Source organism: Ischnura elegans, chromosome 10, assembly GCF_921293095.1.
Source record: "Ischnura elegans chromosome 10, ioIscEleg1.1, whole genome shotgun sequence".
Lineage (NCBI taxonomy): Eukaryota > Metazoa > Arthropoda > Insecta > Odonata > Coenagrionidae > Ischnura > Ischnura elegans.
In genome coordinates, this window is record NC_060255.1 from 67616054 (window position 1) to 67632045 (window position 15992).

The window sequence follows — 15992 nt, forward strand, 5'->3', positions numbered from 1 at the left end:
TGATCTTAGGTTTTCCCGGCGTATCAGTTGCAGAAAAGTTTCTCGGGTTTTCCACCGGTTGATGTTGTCTATGTCTCCCGACGTTTCGATCCGCGACTTGATGATCCTCAGGGGATCTTCCGAATGATCCCCTGAGGATGATCGGAAGATCCCTCTATTGGAATCGGAAGATCCCCTGAGGATGATCAGCAAGTCGCGGATCGAAACGTCGGGAGACGTTGACGACATCAACCGGTGGAAAACCGAGAAACTTTTCTGCAATCCTAAGATCGTTTGACGCTGTTATGTATTCCACTATCCAGTAGTGGATCCAAAATAGGGACAAGGGGGGCTTAATATGGGGTAAACCCCCAAAAGTATTGCGGGTCCGAACAAAAATTACCATTCTATCTAGTGTAAATTGGATTTTCAAGGGGGGGAGCTATAGCCCCTTTCGGAGCCGAAGTTGCCCTTCTTCACCTCCACATGTCCTTCAACGTTTATCTTCATCCGGCCATCATTTCTGATGATGTTATCAACTGTGTTATGCGGTCATCTTCAGAGGGTTTTTTGAAGACTTCTATTTTATTCCACTCTTACTAGCACTCCTTCATTTCTTACTCGATCCATTCATTGCATCTTCATCATTCTTCGGTAGAACCACGATCTTCATATTTCGAATGCTTCAACTCCTTACGTCTCTTCACCTGTCAACGTCCAAGCCTCGCTTCCATGGAGGAACGTGCTCCATTTGAAGCCATTGATGAATTATTTCCTCACTTCCATACTTTTATTTTCTGCTGTTAGTAGATCCTACTTTTTTTGCGGAGCACACCTTGTCTGTGCTATTCTACTAATTATTTCTGGCTTTCCTCATGCTGGTATATAGGCTTCTTAAGACCGTATCACACTAGCGATTGCGACCGCCGCTGCGACCGCGACTGCGGCTGCGACTGCACCCCGGCAGACGCCACGGTCGCGCATGCGCACCGTGAACGTTTCTGCTTGTGGCTTGTTTGTTTACGAAAGCCCAAAGAATGGATAGAGAGCAGCAATTGTTGAAATTGTTCCTAAAATATGTTAAAACGTACTTCATTATTAGTCACCTGTGTACTCGGGTCTAATATCTAATCTGCTGGGCTTCCATCATCACTTTAAAAATCCGAAATTATCTCAGCGTTATCTCATAACCTTCTTGAACTTCCCTCGCTACGGTAACCAAAACAAACACGTCTGCCGCAAGCGCGCGAGATTGAAATAGAGCTCTCTGATTGGCTGCGACTGCGACTCAGAAGAATAGACGGTCGGCTACTCTTCTGAGTCGCAGTCGCAGCGTCGGCTGCCTCGCTCTGATTGGTCGACGGGCCAGTCGCAGCGGCGGCGGTCGCAGTCGCTATTATAGTGTGATACGGCCTTTAGTTAACAAAACTCTTTCACTTCCTCAAGAATTTGTTTTTTCAGTTGGACGGTCTTCTTAATCTCCTCTTTCCTTACCGATCATGATAGAAATAAATGCATAATCTTGATGTGATTTTGCAATTTTGACGGGTTAAACAACAATCGAAACGAGGCACCCCTTTCGATTAATCGCCAAACGCCATCAAATGCAAGATTAAATTTTACTTAGAATAATGGTAATGAATTCTTACCACCAGTATTTTGTGATCTATATAATATTAACCGCATTTATCATACATATGTATACCATTGATATTTTGCATCAAGTGGGCGTTAAAAATATTAGGTATATTTAATCAAAAATATAATTTACCCTATTACCTATATAAAATAAACTATTTTCACTACTGTGTAAATAGACTGATTTATAATATTCAGTTTGCGAAAAAGTTCCAGGTCTCAGTGTTAGATATTTGGATGAAAGGAGCCATTAATCAATTCCTGTAGGCCTTGCTTGTTGTAGCCATGTAGAACTGCAAACGATTATGTTTTATATCATACGAACCTTCGCTATAAGGAAATTCATGACGATGAATGTATTATATACCTATTATTAACTATGAAATAGTACAAATATCAGTTATTCACTATTTACATGACGTAATTTCCTATTTAGGTTACATATACCTTAATCCATTATCCAGTCTAGAAGAGTAGTTTTTTATAATCGCTATCTTATATGTATACACAATGTTCACACCTATGCATGTATTAAACTAAATTACAATAGACACCATAAGTCAATCCCTAAGTCTCTTTTCACACGTTCCGTTAACATTTCAATACCTGACATTTGAAGCGTAAAGTGCATGCGAAAAACAACAACAGCAAATAGCAAGAGGAACCTTTCTATAGAGAATTTGCATGCGCGAGGCATTTCAAAAAATTAACTGTGGTTGGTGGTTTTTTTTTTACAAAATGTCATTTTTAGGCTTGTTACTTTTTTGAAGTTTACCGGGACTAATCACGGTGACGGTCGCATAACTATAACGGCGCCACCCGCAATTGTGAGAAAATTCCACAGAGAAAAAAAATCATTCGCCTTGACCGGGATTCGAACCCGAATCCCCCGATTTCCGGTCGAGGCGAATGATTTTTCTTTGTGGATTTCTCGCACAATGTGGTATTTTCTATTTTGATTTGAAATATTTTCGTACCTTTAACATTGGTGCCTGGACGCCCAGCCATAGATTATTTACATAGTGACGTCAACTTGCTCACACCTCAAGTTATAAGTTAAAATACTGCACTTACGTTGAAATGATCTTCACAGCACCGAAAATGCGATGATGGAGATGATATCGTCTTCGAATCCTTTCGAGCGGCAGTCTTCTTTTTTTTCAATACTTTCTTCTCAATACGGGATTGAGGGAGCACCAGCGAAAACCTTTCCAGGTGTAGAAATATCTTACTGAAACGCCATAGAGCAAAACAGTCTTCTCTCTTTCTGTCTTCTTGCGTGAAATTTCCTTTGATGACGTAATTTCCTCCATCATAAAAACTTTCGAACTAATTATTTCTTGTCTCCAAAAATATTTAATAGAATTTTCTAAAGGAACAATTCTTTGAGACTCCAATCTATCTAGCTAATTAACAAACAATGAAAATACGTTAACTGAAAAATTCCAATGAGTGAAAAAAACGGCGTTGTATGTGTGCAAGACAACGTTACATATTAAGGCCGTTTTACACGGGGCACGGAATTGCGCCGGTTAGAGCTGCATTAATTTATAAAATGGCGTGGAATTGCGCGAATGCATGAACGAAATTAGAACGGGCTATTTTGCCGTCTCGCATCCACGCATTATCGCAAAAGTTCTAGCAATTCACCGCTTTACACGACGCAATTTTGATTGCACCCTCGCACGTACGTCAGATTGCGCAATTCCGAGTACCGTGTAAATCGGCCTTCAGAAAATGTGGAGGTCATATGTTTCAGCGTAATTTCATTTTATTTGACTTATTTAAATAAGAGTAAATCAGATACATCTCTTGTGGACGTAAGATTTGAAAGTTAGCATTTTTGATCAGCAAACATATTTTTTGAAACAGCGTCCCAAAAGCCAGCACATGCTCTATTGTGAATCCTGCTGGATAGCAATGATTTGTTACGTCCCCGTCTGGCCGGGAATGGAAAGAAAAAGAAAACTGAACGTGTGAATAATGGTTTCGGATGGACTTTGGGTCTTACTTAGGGACAGGCCTGTGGGTGTTCAACATTGTTTGGTCGATTGAATGGATTGTTTCATTCGATTATCTGGACGTAACGATTGTTATCGTCAAGGCGCACAGATCATTTTGACTTCCTTTAGCATAGTGTCCGTTTCTTCTGGGACGAAACATATAATAAACAGCTTTCAAGTTCAAATACTGCAGGTATTTTTGAAATAGCATCATGTGAATTTCTTCGTTATATATTTCGGAATAATTATCTAATCATCGGTAGTTTCGTAAGTGTTGATGAAAGACAAAATATGACTGACCAACTAGTCAGTCATTCTGTATTCCTTTTGGTCTTTTTTCTCCCAAGTTGTGAGATATAGAAATAAGGTTTCATACGTTTAATATGAATTGTCTGTCTTCATGTTTTTATTGTAGTTTTTTTTAAATTTAACAGTGGTTGCATTAGGGAAACACGTAGGGTATTAGAGTGGAACACATTCCCAAAACACCAGTGAGAGTCTGCCTCACAAGCAGGGAGTAGTCACTAATTTATATTATTAAAACTGGAGGACAGATTACCATCAATACGTTTTTTTACATTCCTTATGCGTAGTTTATGCATACAATAACAAAATTTACGCAGCATATGTTATATACTTACCGGATTTGGTTTACGGAATCATTTTAAGGGATTGGTCTGTTCGGTTCTTTGGTTCTTAGTTTCACCGGTTATTTAGCCGGGAGCCAGACTCAGAACCGAAGCCGGAAAGAATCTGTACCGAAAGAATTAGCCAGTTTTAAAACTTTCCTTGAGGATATATTTTCATTTAAGATTTTAAATATTTGATTTTTATGATCTTTGTTTCCGGGCTTTCACCGCGTTGTTTTCCGTCTGATGACGACAGTTTCGCCAGGATTCCCGCTACCACCTTCTGGTCAGAACCGAGCCGTAACGGAATTCGCTCGTCATCAAGTGAACTTGAAGTCAAGTTAACTGAATTAAAAGTTCACTTGATGACGTAGGACAACAATCTCATGCCACAAAGTACGAACTACGCACAGCAGAAGAGATACCTAGTGGCCATCGCCGTATTAATGGGTTTGGTAATTTGGATGCTACCGTAAATTCGATGCGCATCATTATAATAACGGGGATGACCGCACGATGCCACCTCCGTTGGAGATAATACCTAAATTGCCATACGTGTACGTTGTCCTACGTCTCTAAGTAAGCTCGAAATCAAATTTACTTGAGTATTGTCGATTCCAAGAACTCCCTAAATGTTATTTTTATTTATTAATGGAGGTCTGCATTATGATGCGCGTGATTATAATGCGAATTATATGATATTATTTTAAATGCATTTAGAGGCTATCAGACTGTTGATTTTATGAACGAGAATAATGCGTCAAGCCGTGGTGATATAATAATTAACTCCAAAACTTTTGCAGAGGATAGGTCTTTTCATTACACATGACCAAAACTCGAAATTTTTGATGTTTTTATTGATCGTATTAATCCATCGAATTCTTATCAATCATTAAAGTGGAAATGACATGCGTTGTAGCTAAGACCATAGGTTATTAAATACGACTAGGATTGTAATTTATTTCAATGGTAACTGTATAATTTCACTAGCACTATGACAATAGAGAAACGGAATGAATTCACTTATTTATTTATATAAAAAAAGAAGCTTATGTTCCTGCCAGTTTCCTTGGAAAATAATTTGATACTCTGACGTCCCGTAAACACAACCTCTGTCGCTACCGAGGCCCGTACCACGGTACTCCTTAAGCATCGTCAGAACGGGCGCGCGTGGGTTACTGAGGTATCGGTAATTCGTCACGCTGCCACTTGACCGTGTTCAGCGCTGCTGGCGAATCCGAATTCGCAAAAAGGAAAAAAAAAGGACGATATGATCACTTCTAGACATTGTGATCAGAAATGGATCGGGGAAGAACTTTCGTCGAAGTGGAGGCGATATTCAAGAAAGTGAAGTGAGGTTATTTGCAGTGTAATGCAAATTTTTCGCCTCTGGTCATTTATATTCAGACAAGTTTCCAAACCTCGGCACGCAAGGGCAGCCCTGGGTAATAACGTCGTGGGAATTACTGATATCATTATGATAAGTTGGTTGATACCGAGGTTGTGTGAACGGGACATGAGTAAGATGAAGATTGAGGATATTTAGAATAAAAGAAATGGGCTCTAACAATAAGATGTATTTTTATGTAAGATGGTGTTTTTTTAAATGATATTCCAGCTGTTCAGCATATATTGCCAGAAAAAATCTAAGGTGTATGATTTTGATTGCAAACTATATTGTTGTGTATCTACGTATTGATTGAAATGATGACACCAATATAAATGTGCACAGATTATTTGCCTAAATCTGATGGACGTGTTTAAACGAAGTGTAATTGGGCCTAACTGACCTCTGTTTATGCAGAGCTTGAAAATTTGGAATTGTAAAAACTTCTGCTTATTTTGGGAGATTGAAAATTTAATGCGTGAATGTGTATATAAAGTTTTTCATTGAATATGTAATACGCTCGTCTATTGTATGTCGTCATTGTGGAAACGAATGATATTGTATTGGGCTATTTGTGTTTGGCGGAAGAGCCAGTGGCAATTTTTGTGATATTAATGGAGTTAAATATTACGTGTGATTGTTTTGAAATAAAGAGATCATTTTTGTAATATAATATGAGGGAAATATTATTTTTAGTGGTTCTTATTTGCATGGAATTCTGTGTTTATTAACCTCTCCCTCCTAATTCACGAGCCGTCGTATTTTCTATGAATCCGTATACGTACGGAGACAATTGGTCAAGTTTTCTCTTAATTTTAATTTAATTTAATTTAATTGCTTTAACAGGCAAAATGCCCATATTACCATATAAACACATTATCAAAATAATAAACAAATCAGTACCATAGCACCAACAGATGTTATAAGACACAGTAGAACATCACATAAACACATTACATAATATTGTATACTTCTTAGTCAAAATTAAATAATGTGTGGTGGAATTCAAATTTTTAGGGTATTTGTGAACCTGGTAAACCATTAATATAAACCTGGAAAAGTAGTGGAATTGTCTTCGATACGGGTAATGGTCACCGAGGATTCTGAAACGGAATAACAGGAAAACGATTGTATGGTCCACTGAATTTTATTATAAATCGACGTAGGTTTTGAAAAATTTTGTAATTTTAAAGGTAGAAATTCACATGATACGAGATATTTCATGCACTTATTGGAGTGGGATGTTTAGAAATTCGTGACAAGGACTAGAGCATGTTGATGATAAATTGATGACTTACAAGTGATGATGACAGTATTTGTAAGTGTGGGTTAATGAAAGCGTAAAAATGCTGTAAACGTACCGGCACGGTCCACGAAAGTGCACGTTTACCATAGGCTATTTTGACGTAACTTTATTCAACAAAAATTCATTTTAATCTAAATTAACTTATGAGAGTCTATCTATTGAAATCCATTTCACACAGTATAAAATTCATTGTAATCGCAATCTTTACGGACAACGTAGAAAAATCACGAAAACCAGTCCATGCGGATTCTTACGATACGTCAGGGTAAGTTGGGGCACTGTTATACCTACTAGGATAGGCAGGGGCGGATCAAGGATTTCTTTCTGGGAGGGGCACAAGCAAGGCTGTATCCAGGATTTTGTTCAGGGGGGGGCACAAGGATACCTTGTTATACAAAACGAACGAAATTATAATGGGACCGTATTAAAAATCTATCATATTTTTAAGGGTCTGGGGGGCACGTGCCCCCGTGCCCCCCCCTGGATCCGCCTATGAGGATAGGTATTGAAAACTACTAAACTCTGTCATCTACCCTACTAAGTAAGTGGAGAAGATGATAGAGCTGGCGAGGGTATATTTCCAAGAATTCAGTGTGTCGGGGTGTTATGCCCATATTTCCGAAGGGAAGTTCTTTTCATTTCGAAAAGTAAGGAAAATGTACGATTTGATGGGAATTTTACTAAATTTTCATACGCAGTTATGCAAGCGAAATAATTGTCTGAATTTTATGTTTGTGTTCACTTTCTCGTGTTTCTTTACGATTGATAATTTATTCTGCATTTTATGGTTCCTTTCCGTTAATACAGCTGGCTCTTTCTGGTATTTCCAACGGGGCCAGCGACATAACGTTCCATCCGACGGACGGGGTGCTGTAATTGAAGTACCCTCAACTCAGCGCATTAAAAGAAATCGGGAAGATTTCTGATCCCTACTTGTATGCTGTGATTAATGTGAGACCTTTAAAATGGCGCAGAAATGATATAATAGATGGGGTAATAATTGATGTGATAACAATGTAATTTGATTTTTTTTAAATAGACGAACATCACCTCAATTTATGAATGTCAGGACTAATATTTATCAGCGTAATATGTTTCATGGAGACGATGCAGATTTGAATAGCCCATAAATTATTAATTTTGCAAAAAGAATGTTAAAGCAATGTCTTTAATGTATTTTACGGGATTTTTTTTCGGAGCTGCTCATAGGGATGGAGTAAAGTGGCTCCGTTATACAGGATATAGGGCATTTTTGAACGTTTAAAGGAATTAAAATTGAGGAAGAGATTGGTGAAATGCTATTTGTGGAGTGAGTTTATGTACGGATGTGAGACTTGGACGATGGGGAAGAGAGACAGGGACAGGATTGGAGCGTTAGATATGTGGGTTTGGAGGAAGATGGAGGGAATACGGTGGACGGATCGAGTTAGGAATGAGCGAGTGTTAAATAGGATAGATGAGGAAAGAACATTGATGGACAAAATAAATCAAAGGAAGGGTAACTGGCTGGGACATTTGATGAGAGGGAATGGAATTTTGAAAGTAGCTTTCGAGGGATCGGTGGAAGGGGTCAGAAGAAGGGGAAGGAGAAGGCTGAAGTTCATTGTCAACATAAAAATAAATACTTCTTTAAAAAAAAACTTTTTAAAAACACGCTTTTATTTCGCTTGGAACAAGTAATAAAAAAAATATTTCAAAAAATGGAATAAAGAGTAAAAAATAAATTTTTATATGAATAGTTCAAAGAACCTGGGTAATCCATAATATTTTCACTAATAAATTTTTGAAATGATAATTCAAAGAACCTGGGTAATCTATAATGTTTTCACTAAAAATAAAAGCGTGGGGGCCTCACCATAACATATTACTCCACCCCACGCTTTTATTTTTAGTGAAAACATTATAGATTACCCAGGTTCTTTGAATTATCATTTCAAAAATTTATTAGTGAAAATATTATGGATTACCCAGGTTCTTTGAACTATTCATATAAAAATTTATTTTTTACTCTTTATTCCATTTTTTGAAATATTTTTTTTATTACTGGTTCCAAGCGAAATAAAAGCGTGTTTTTTTTAGTTTTTTTAAAAGAAGTATTTATTTTCTACTTTTTAGTCTTCACATCTTGCAATCGTATACTTGACCACTTTCATAAGTTTTGTTTAACTGTAAAAGCCCACCTCGGTAGTTACTGATTTATCAGTTAACAGGTCCACCAGCGAGAAGGTGAGATTTGGCACGTGTTGTGAGAGGCTTTGAGCAGCAATGCTGCTTATATGACGCATCAACATCTTTTTAGACCTTTTTTTTCCGAAAAAATCCGCCATGTTGAAAATTCCATATTTAAAATTAATATGTTTATAATGATCAAAATACACACTTTAGATGTTCGAAAGTGGTAAAATATTGTATTGTCACCGGGAATACGACTTCCTGTAAAGTCTCAGATCGATTGGAAGTCGGAAAGTGGTCGAATTTTCGATTGCAATATTTGAACTAAACATACAAACAGACAGAGTGAGTTAAATAAAAGGGTGTAAAATAGGAAGATATGGAGACTTCAAGGAGATGGTCGGAGACAGGAGGGAATGGAGACAGCATTGGCGCGGGAGACCTCCCGACGGGCAAAACACCACAAGATGATGATCAACCCTATAGAGACATTTCCAGTTATAATACCAGACTTAGGGCCATATTCCAGCACCTGGTTCAATCTTGCGTCTCATTGCACTTGGGTGGCTCAGATCTCAAATCGAATTTGAGTTGAGTTCATAAATTCAGTCAGAGTTCATATTTAAAAGCATACTTCCACTCAAATCAAATGAAGTTGAGTAATTGTGTTAACGTTCAGTAGTAAACTTTACAAAGTAATAAATTAGCCGAAACACTTTTCATTAATGCCTCCCGCTCTTCAAAAACAGGCATTACTGGAGCACAATATCCCAATTGGAAGTATTTTTACGAGAGATATTTCATTTCAAAAAGCTCGTCTCGACAACCTTACGGAATGTGCACATGTGGGGGCTTATTCTGTATTTCCGTATTAGAGCTCCAATACTTATGACGTCACAGAATTACACATGCCACGTACGGGCATTGTTCGGAAGTTCAATAAGTGACCGCCTACGAAACGCCTGTGACGGCTCACTTTAAGGTCTCTCTTCCACGGGAACGATCCATTTCCATCGTGACTTAGTCGTTTCGTCTACAAATGAACGATTCATGGAACGGTTCCTTTGAAGATGCAGCTGCTCTTCGAATCTGGTAATTTTCATTCGTAAAAACAGAATAACGCCGCTACTTGTATGGGTGCCTGATAAGGAAATTTGGGTACATTTTATCAACCGTTATCACTGGGCGTCTGAGCCAAGGGTGCCGGGCTCAACAGCCTTCTGGCATCATCAGGCTAAAACCTTCAAAGGGTGAGGTGACTCATGGAATTGAAGTGGCCTCCTTGCTATTTAACGCTATGAATAACTACGCCAGTGGCATAGTGTGGAGCGAGCTCTACCCTCTTCGTCGGGTTGTACGAATGAGGGAAAGAAGTTCGGTATTACTGTCGTACGAGGCTCTTACCGTAAACCATAAAACGCATAGATAAAGCTCAGTTCCGTAACAGACGCCCAAATCTCAGTGCCCTATTGTCTAGAAATCACAATTGCTGGGTTATCCTGGTTGGGCTAAAATTCGGATGACATCACAGATTTAGCCACATAAAGGCATTTTTTAGAAGTTTAATACGTGCCCGTCTACGGGACGTGAGTATCGTATTTCTTGAAAAGATCACTTCCACGGGAGCCGTTCATTTCCGTCGTGTCTCAGTTTTTTCCTCGATTAATGAATGACTTATTGGACGGTTCATTTGAAGATCCGACAGCTGTCCGAGCGTGGTCGTTGTCATTCGAAAGTATTGCACCGATGGCGAGTCACTTTTATCGCCCCTTGAGCGACCAATAAAGTTGCCGTTTCTTAATTGCGTTTCCACGGTGATTAGCTTCATCCATTGTTATTGTCACTGTTTCTTTCATCTCCCGGGCGTTGAGATCTCTGCTGTTCATCGCTGAGCGCGTATTTGGTTGCATTCCGGTATATGCTCATTAGCGTGGTGTTTCTCCGCTCCGAAGGGTTCACGAGGTACGGCGAGTATTCGTCAAAGTTCTGCAGAAGGTAAGACGGAGCGAAATCCTGAAATAAAGAGAAAGCAAGAATGACTATCAAAGATTCACACTCATGTCAGTGAATCAATATTAAGGCTGTATGGATAGGCGAGGGTGAATAGCTTAAATTAAAGCTCACCCCAACGTAAGGCACAGCCGCGTGAATATCACTTATTCGGGGTTGGTGGGTCAGTTCTTTTATCTGGGCCACATCCCACTTTGCGGATTTTATGTTATGTGGGGTGACCGAAGGCTTCACCCAGGATTTAAAGCCGGGACCCTTCGGTTAGTAACCATGTCTCTACCCACTTGGCTACCGCGCTCCCCAATGATGATTTTGAAGAGGGAAAAAAAAAAGTTCTTATCTCAAAAAATAAATAACACTTAAAATGTATTGCCTTTTTTACAGGGGTCTTAATTTTAAGCAAGGTATTCCTTGCAAAAATCAAGATCAACAATAGTTTAGTTTTTATCAATTACCAACTGTTTAGAGGAGCAATGGACGTTGCCTGTGTACACTTGTAAAAGTATTGTCATTTAGAAATCTTTTCACCCATTGTAAAGGTCTCACTCTATAGATAACAATTTTGACAACACTAAGACCTTGGATATCCTTATAATTCTGCACAGTTTAGTGTCTCCTTCTGTAAAGTTTGCTGAACTTCCTATGAAGGTGAGAAATTATTTTATCGTTTTGTGTCAAAATCCTTGAGCTCTTAACTGGAGAACAGAATCATCAAGTACCACCTGGGCTCGATTTATAAATTTTCCTCCATCCATTCCTATCCCCAAGTGCAGTGGCGGCGACTCCATGGGACCCGACGGGGTCCGAGCCCCCTCAAAATTTCGTTATGGGTAGGAGGAAAAATGTGTCCGGTTTTTCAATTTTCCCGGAGTGTCCAGATATCGAGATTTGAGTTATCAGGGTTCTAATGTTGATCATATGGGTCTTCTAAAATGCTTAAAAAACTTAAAACTCACTACTTATAAAATTTCTCGGGGCAAGATCCCCGGTTTCGGCCCCCCCAATACTTTTTGTAAGTCGGCATCCCTGCCCAAGTGCCTCGACCATATACATACCATATTTGGGACGCCACTGTGGCACCAAACGCGTATTCTACAGATATTTGCCATTAATACAATAATTATTTAATTATTCTAGCGATTAAGGTAGGTTTCCATGTTGTATTCTGGCAGTCTCCCCTCCCTTCATGAACAACCCTCTTCAATTCAAAATATGGCGCACTCCCTTTCAATCTATCTAAAAAATCCTATTCTCTTCCTTACTTTCCTTCGTTTACCCAACATTCACCCTCTATCACATTCCCTCTCCGTTCAGTACTTGCTTCATCCATAACTTTTGTCTCCTTCGTATCTCATCAAGAAGCCTTCTCTTTTCTCCCACCATGTCCAGCACTTCTTAGTTCCTCCTCCTCTCCATCCTCATCACCTTTTCCATTCTTCTCCACACCCACATCTCCAGTCTTCTCGCAACACTGCAGACTCTTCACTAGTCTTTTCCTTCGCCATTTCGTAATATTTTTGTTTTCAAACGAAAATTAAATTAACGCATCGTCATTAGTCGTTCCTTGTCATCAACATCGTAATCATTACCTATTGGTTAATTTAAATATTTTAATTTACTAGTAGGTCAATATTTTATCTATTATCTTTAATTGATCTAAGGATTACATCAGTTCACTCCAGATCTCAGCACCATTTTCATATTCATATTACGAATTACATTCGTCACCTATTAGTTTTTAGAATAATGAGGGATTTCAATAGATATGGTAAATCAACAGATATTTTTCATTTATCGCTAAATAGGTTCAAAAAGTTTGTGCATCAAAATGTCTAATTTTCATATGTTTTCTAATATAACTATTGTAATTATTTGTTAAAGGACATTTGTCCGAATAATAAGTATTATTATTATTACCTTGTATGAGTCATTTCCTGTGGACATCTCCATTAGGAAGTCGGTTGATGCCAGGTTCTTTGATCCATCGAACCATTCGCCCTCTTCCACGATCCTTTCCAGGTACTCGGGCACCAAGCGGTCCTCGTAGTTGCCCCACCGGGGTCCATCCGCCAGTTGCGAGCTCACCAGTTTGACCTGAAGGCCCAAAGGGCCCCGAAAACACCAGGAGCAGTGGAAGCCTGCAGGGTGATCTGCGCTACCGATCTGCGGAAGGGATGCAAAGAAAAATGAACCGTGATTGCAACTCAAGGACTCTAACGTACTTGCTTCTATTGAAGATCGGCGGGAGTTCGTAACGTCATCATCTGCGGAAGAGTAAAGGCCGTCAATTTTTTGTCGGGAATAGCTCGAGAAGTAAGCAGCAGATCAACAAACAAAAAATATGGGTCCTTTCCGTCAAATTTTGCATCAAATATTGAAATCTGAGGGAATACGTATTACTTAGTACCTAATTGTTGTGTGATTCGTTAAATGGTACGTATTTTTAATGAAGAAAGTTATCAATTTCCATCGACAACGCAGTAAATACATCCGCCCACGGTCTTTTCATATGCCTCAATGTTCTTATCTTAGATCTTTCAGGAGTAAAAATGTATTTTTTAAAGCATAGACAAGTTTCAAATAAACTGCCCCGCATCTACCTCGTAGCTACTTTGACCTTGTTTACCGTCACATGATGTGAGTCAATGTATATGCCGGGCTTCGGTGAGGTTGTCTTTTTGAGGTTGAATCGCGTAAAAGGGTAATGTCGACCTCCAGTGCTTAAAAAGTCCGAAGACGGAAAATCCGGGGAGATAAAACAGGTGTCAATCTGCCGAAGGCTTGGGTAAGAGAGGACTCTTAGGGCGTGTTCGAAAGCGCCAATTATTAAGTTAACTTGATCTGGAGCTCACTTGATGACTAAGGACTCTATACGAACTACCTCCAACAGATAATGCACCTAATGGCCATCGCCGAGTTAAAAAGTGAGCATATAATTTCGTAAAGTACCTAGAGTATCTAAGTCAGTAAATCGGCGATAACCTCTAGATTTCTCTTCCGTTGGAGTTAGCTCGTTGTCGAATGAACTCGAAATCAAGTTAGCTTGATTATTGACGCTTTCGAATACGCACTAATTCATCGCTCTTATCCTTGCACTCGGCGAGTTAACCCCTGTTTACGTCCCCGCTGATGATGGCCTAAACCAACTGAAAAACCGATTTCAGAGATATTTTTCCTACCGGCTTTGTATGAATGAACAAAGTGCCATAATGGCTTGCTTCACTTGGGCTCAGCGTGCCGCGAAACGCTTGTTCCTTTCTCTTCCCTGCTATTGTATGAGTGTATCTTTGCTGTCATTCTCGTGTCCTACAGTAGTCCATTCCTTCTGTCGGTGTGTGATGAGCTGCCCCAGTGCCATCTATTGGTTACTTGTCTTGTGGGCCCGAGCAAAGGGCACTTTTATGTGCGTAAACTCCCGCCGAAATCACGTTACATCTAAGCGTCCTGATATAACAACTGGTAGAGCATCCGGCCGGCAACCGGGAGGTTCTGGATTCGAGTCCTCGTCAGGCCGCATTTTTACCCATAATTTATTTCATTGGCATTTGGATTTCCTGCATCTTGGGCGATTTTTTTCATTGTTATTCATTGTAGCCTTTATTACGACTTCCAGTGCTGACCTCGAACGTGCGAAGTCGCTTTCCCATGGCGTCCTCGTACTCGCGTGCCCTATCGATGTCTTTCTCCAGCCACTCCGCGTGCCGCAGGCAATAAGGGTCATCGAGGTACACGCGACGAAGCATCCCCACACTGCAACCCGCTTCCACGTGCGTTTGCCGCGCGGTCTGTTTTGAAGCGTCTATTGACTCCCAGAAGAAGCCGTAGATAAACCACCGCATCCTGGAATGGTAGTGAAATGTATTAAATCATGAGGGGGGTTAAATGATAATACTATGTGCTTTATATCCTTTTCGGGAAAATTTCTCAGACCACCAAGCTACCGAGATTAGTACTCTAATCAGCAGAATTTTCGGCGAAGAGTTTATGAAACCAAGTTACCCCAGGTATAGCGCAATGTGTTGGCTAATAGATGGCTCTGGACACGGTTCCCTTTACCAAGGAAGAATTGAAAACAGAAGAGTAAATGAAATGAAAGATTGGAACAGCTACACAGACAGCAGGATGGATTAGGCACAAAAGTATCGGTCAAGCAACAGTGATGGGTTTAGTGTATTAAGTTACCTGAATGCAACCGGTTCGCCATATCCATCGTAGAAGCGCAGGAAGTCAATCACATCCCTTTTCGGAATCTCATCGGCGTCCAAGATGACGAAAAAGTCATCGTCCTGGAGTCCGTGCAGTCTCGGGATACCTTCCGCTCCGATTATGGACCTGGAACAGCGATTTACATGACTTATTTTAGCACGCATTTGATCGAAATTCGGCCACTGAATCCAGATTAATTTTTTTTCGCTCGATTCGGGACTGAATGAGGACGTTCTCGAAATCGCACATTATGAAGTTACCTTCTTTTCGAGTTTTCTCGATGGCGAAGGACAACGTTTTCATTTGACAATTTGAAATTTGCAAAACATATCCGAGTACTATTTTTTGATTGCCTTTAGCGATCATCAATGGGTAGGTAAACAGATGTCAACTCGCCGAGGGCTAGGTTAAGAGTAATTAATTAGGTCGTATTCGGAAGCGCCAGCAATGAAGTTAACTCGTGTTGAGTCCATTTGATAACGTAGGACTACGAACTATGTGACAGTATTAACGAATTTCCTCCGACGGAAGAAACATCTAACGGTCATCGTCGCATTAATGACTTCGGGGAAGGAGGACAGTCAAGTAAACTCTATTCCGAGTTCATTTTGATGACATAGGAAAAGAAACTCGTGCGAAAAAGTGCAGTGCAGGTGCAGTTT

General features: G+C 39.7%; 1 protein-coding gene across 3 annotated transcripts in view; it reads right to left on the minus strand.

The window, feature by feature from the left end:
• Positions 1-10779: 10779 nt before the first annotated feature.
• Positions 10780-15992, minus strand: part of LOC124167043 (beta-1,4-mannosyl-glycoprotein 4-beta-N-acetylglucosaminyltransferase-like) — a 41636-nt gene continuing 36423 nt past the window's right edge. For all 3 annotated transcript variants that reach the window (XM_046544816.1, XM_046544814.1, XM_046544815.1), the window contains 4 exons: positions 15307-15456; positions 14745-14964; positions 13042-13287; positions 10780-11127 (listed from right to left, as the gene is read on the minus strand). In XM_046544816.1, coding sequence (XP_046400772.1) covers positions 10939-11127; positions 13042-13287; positions 14745-14964; positions 15307-15456 — 805 coding nt within the window. In that variant the 3' untranslated portion in view covers positions 10780-10938. The remainder of the gene's footprint in view (positions 11128-13041; positions 13288-14744; positions 14965-15306; positions 15457-15992) is intronic.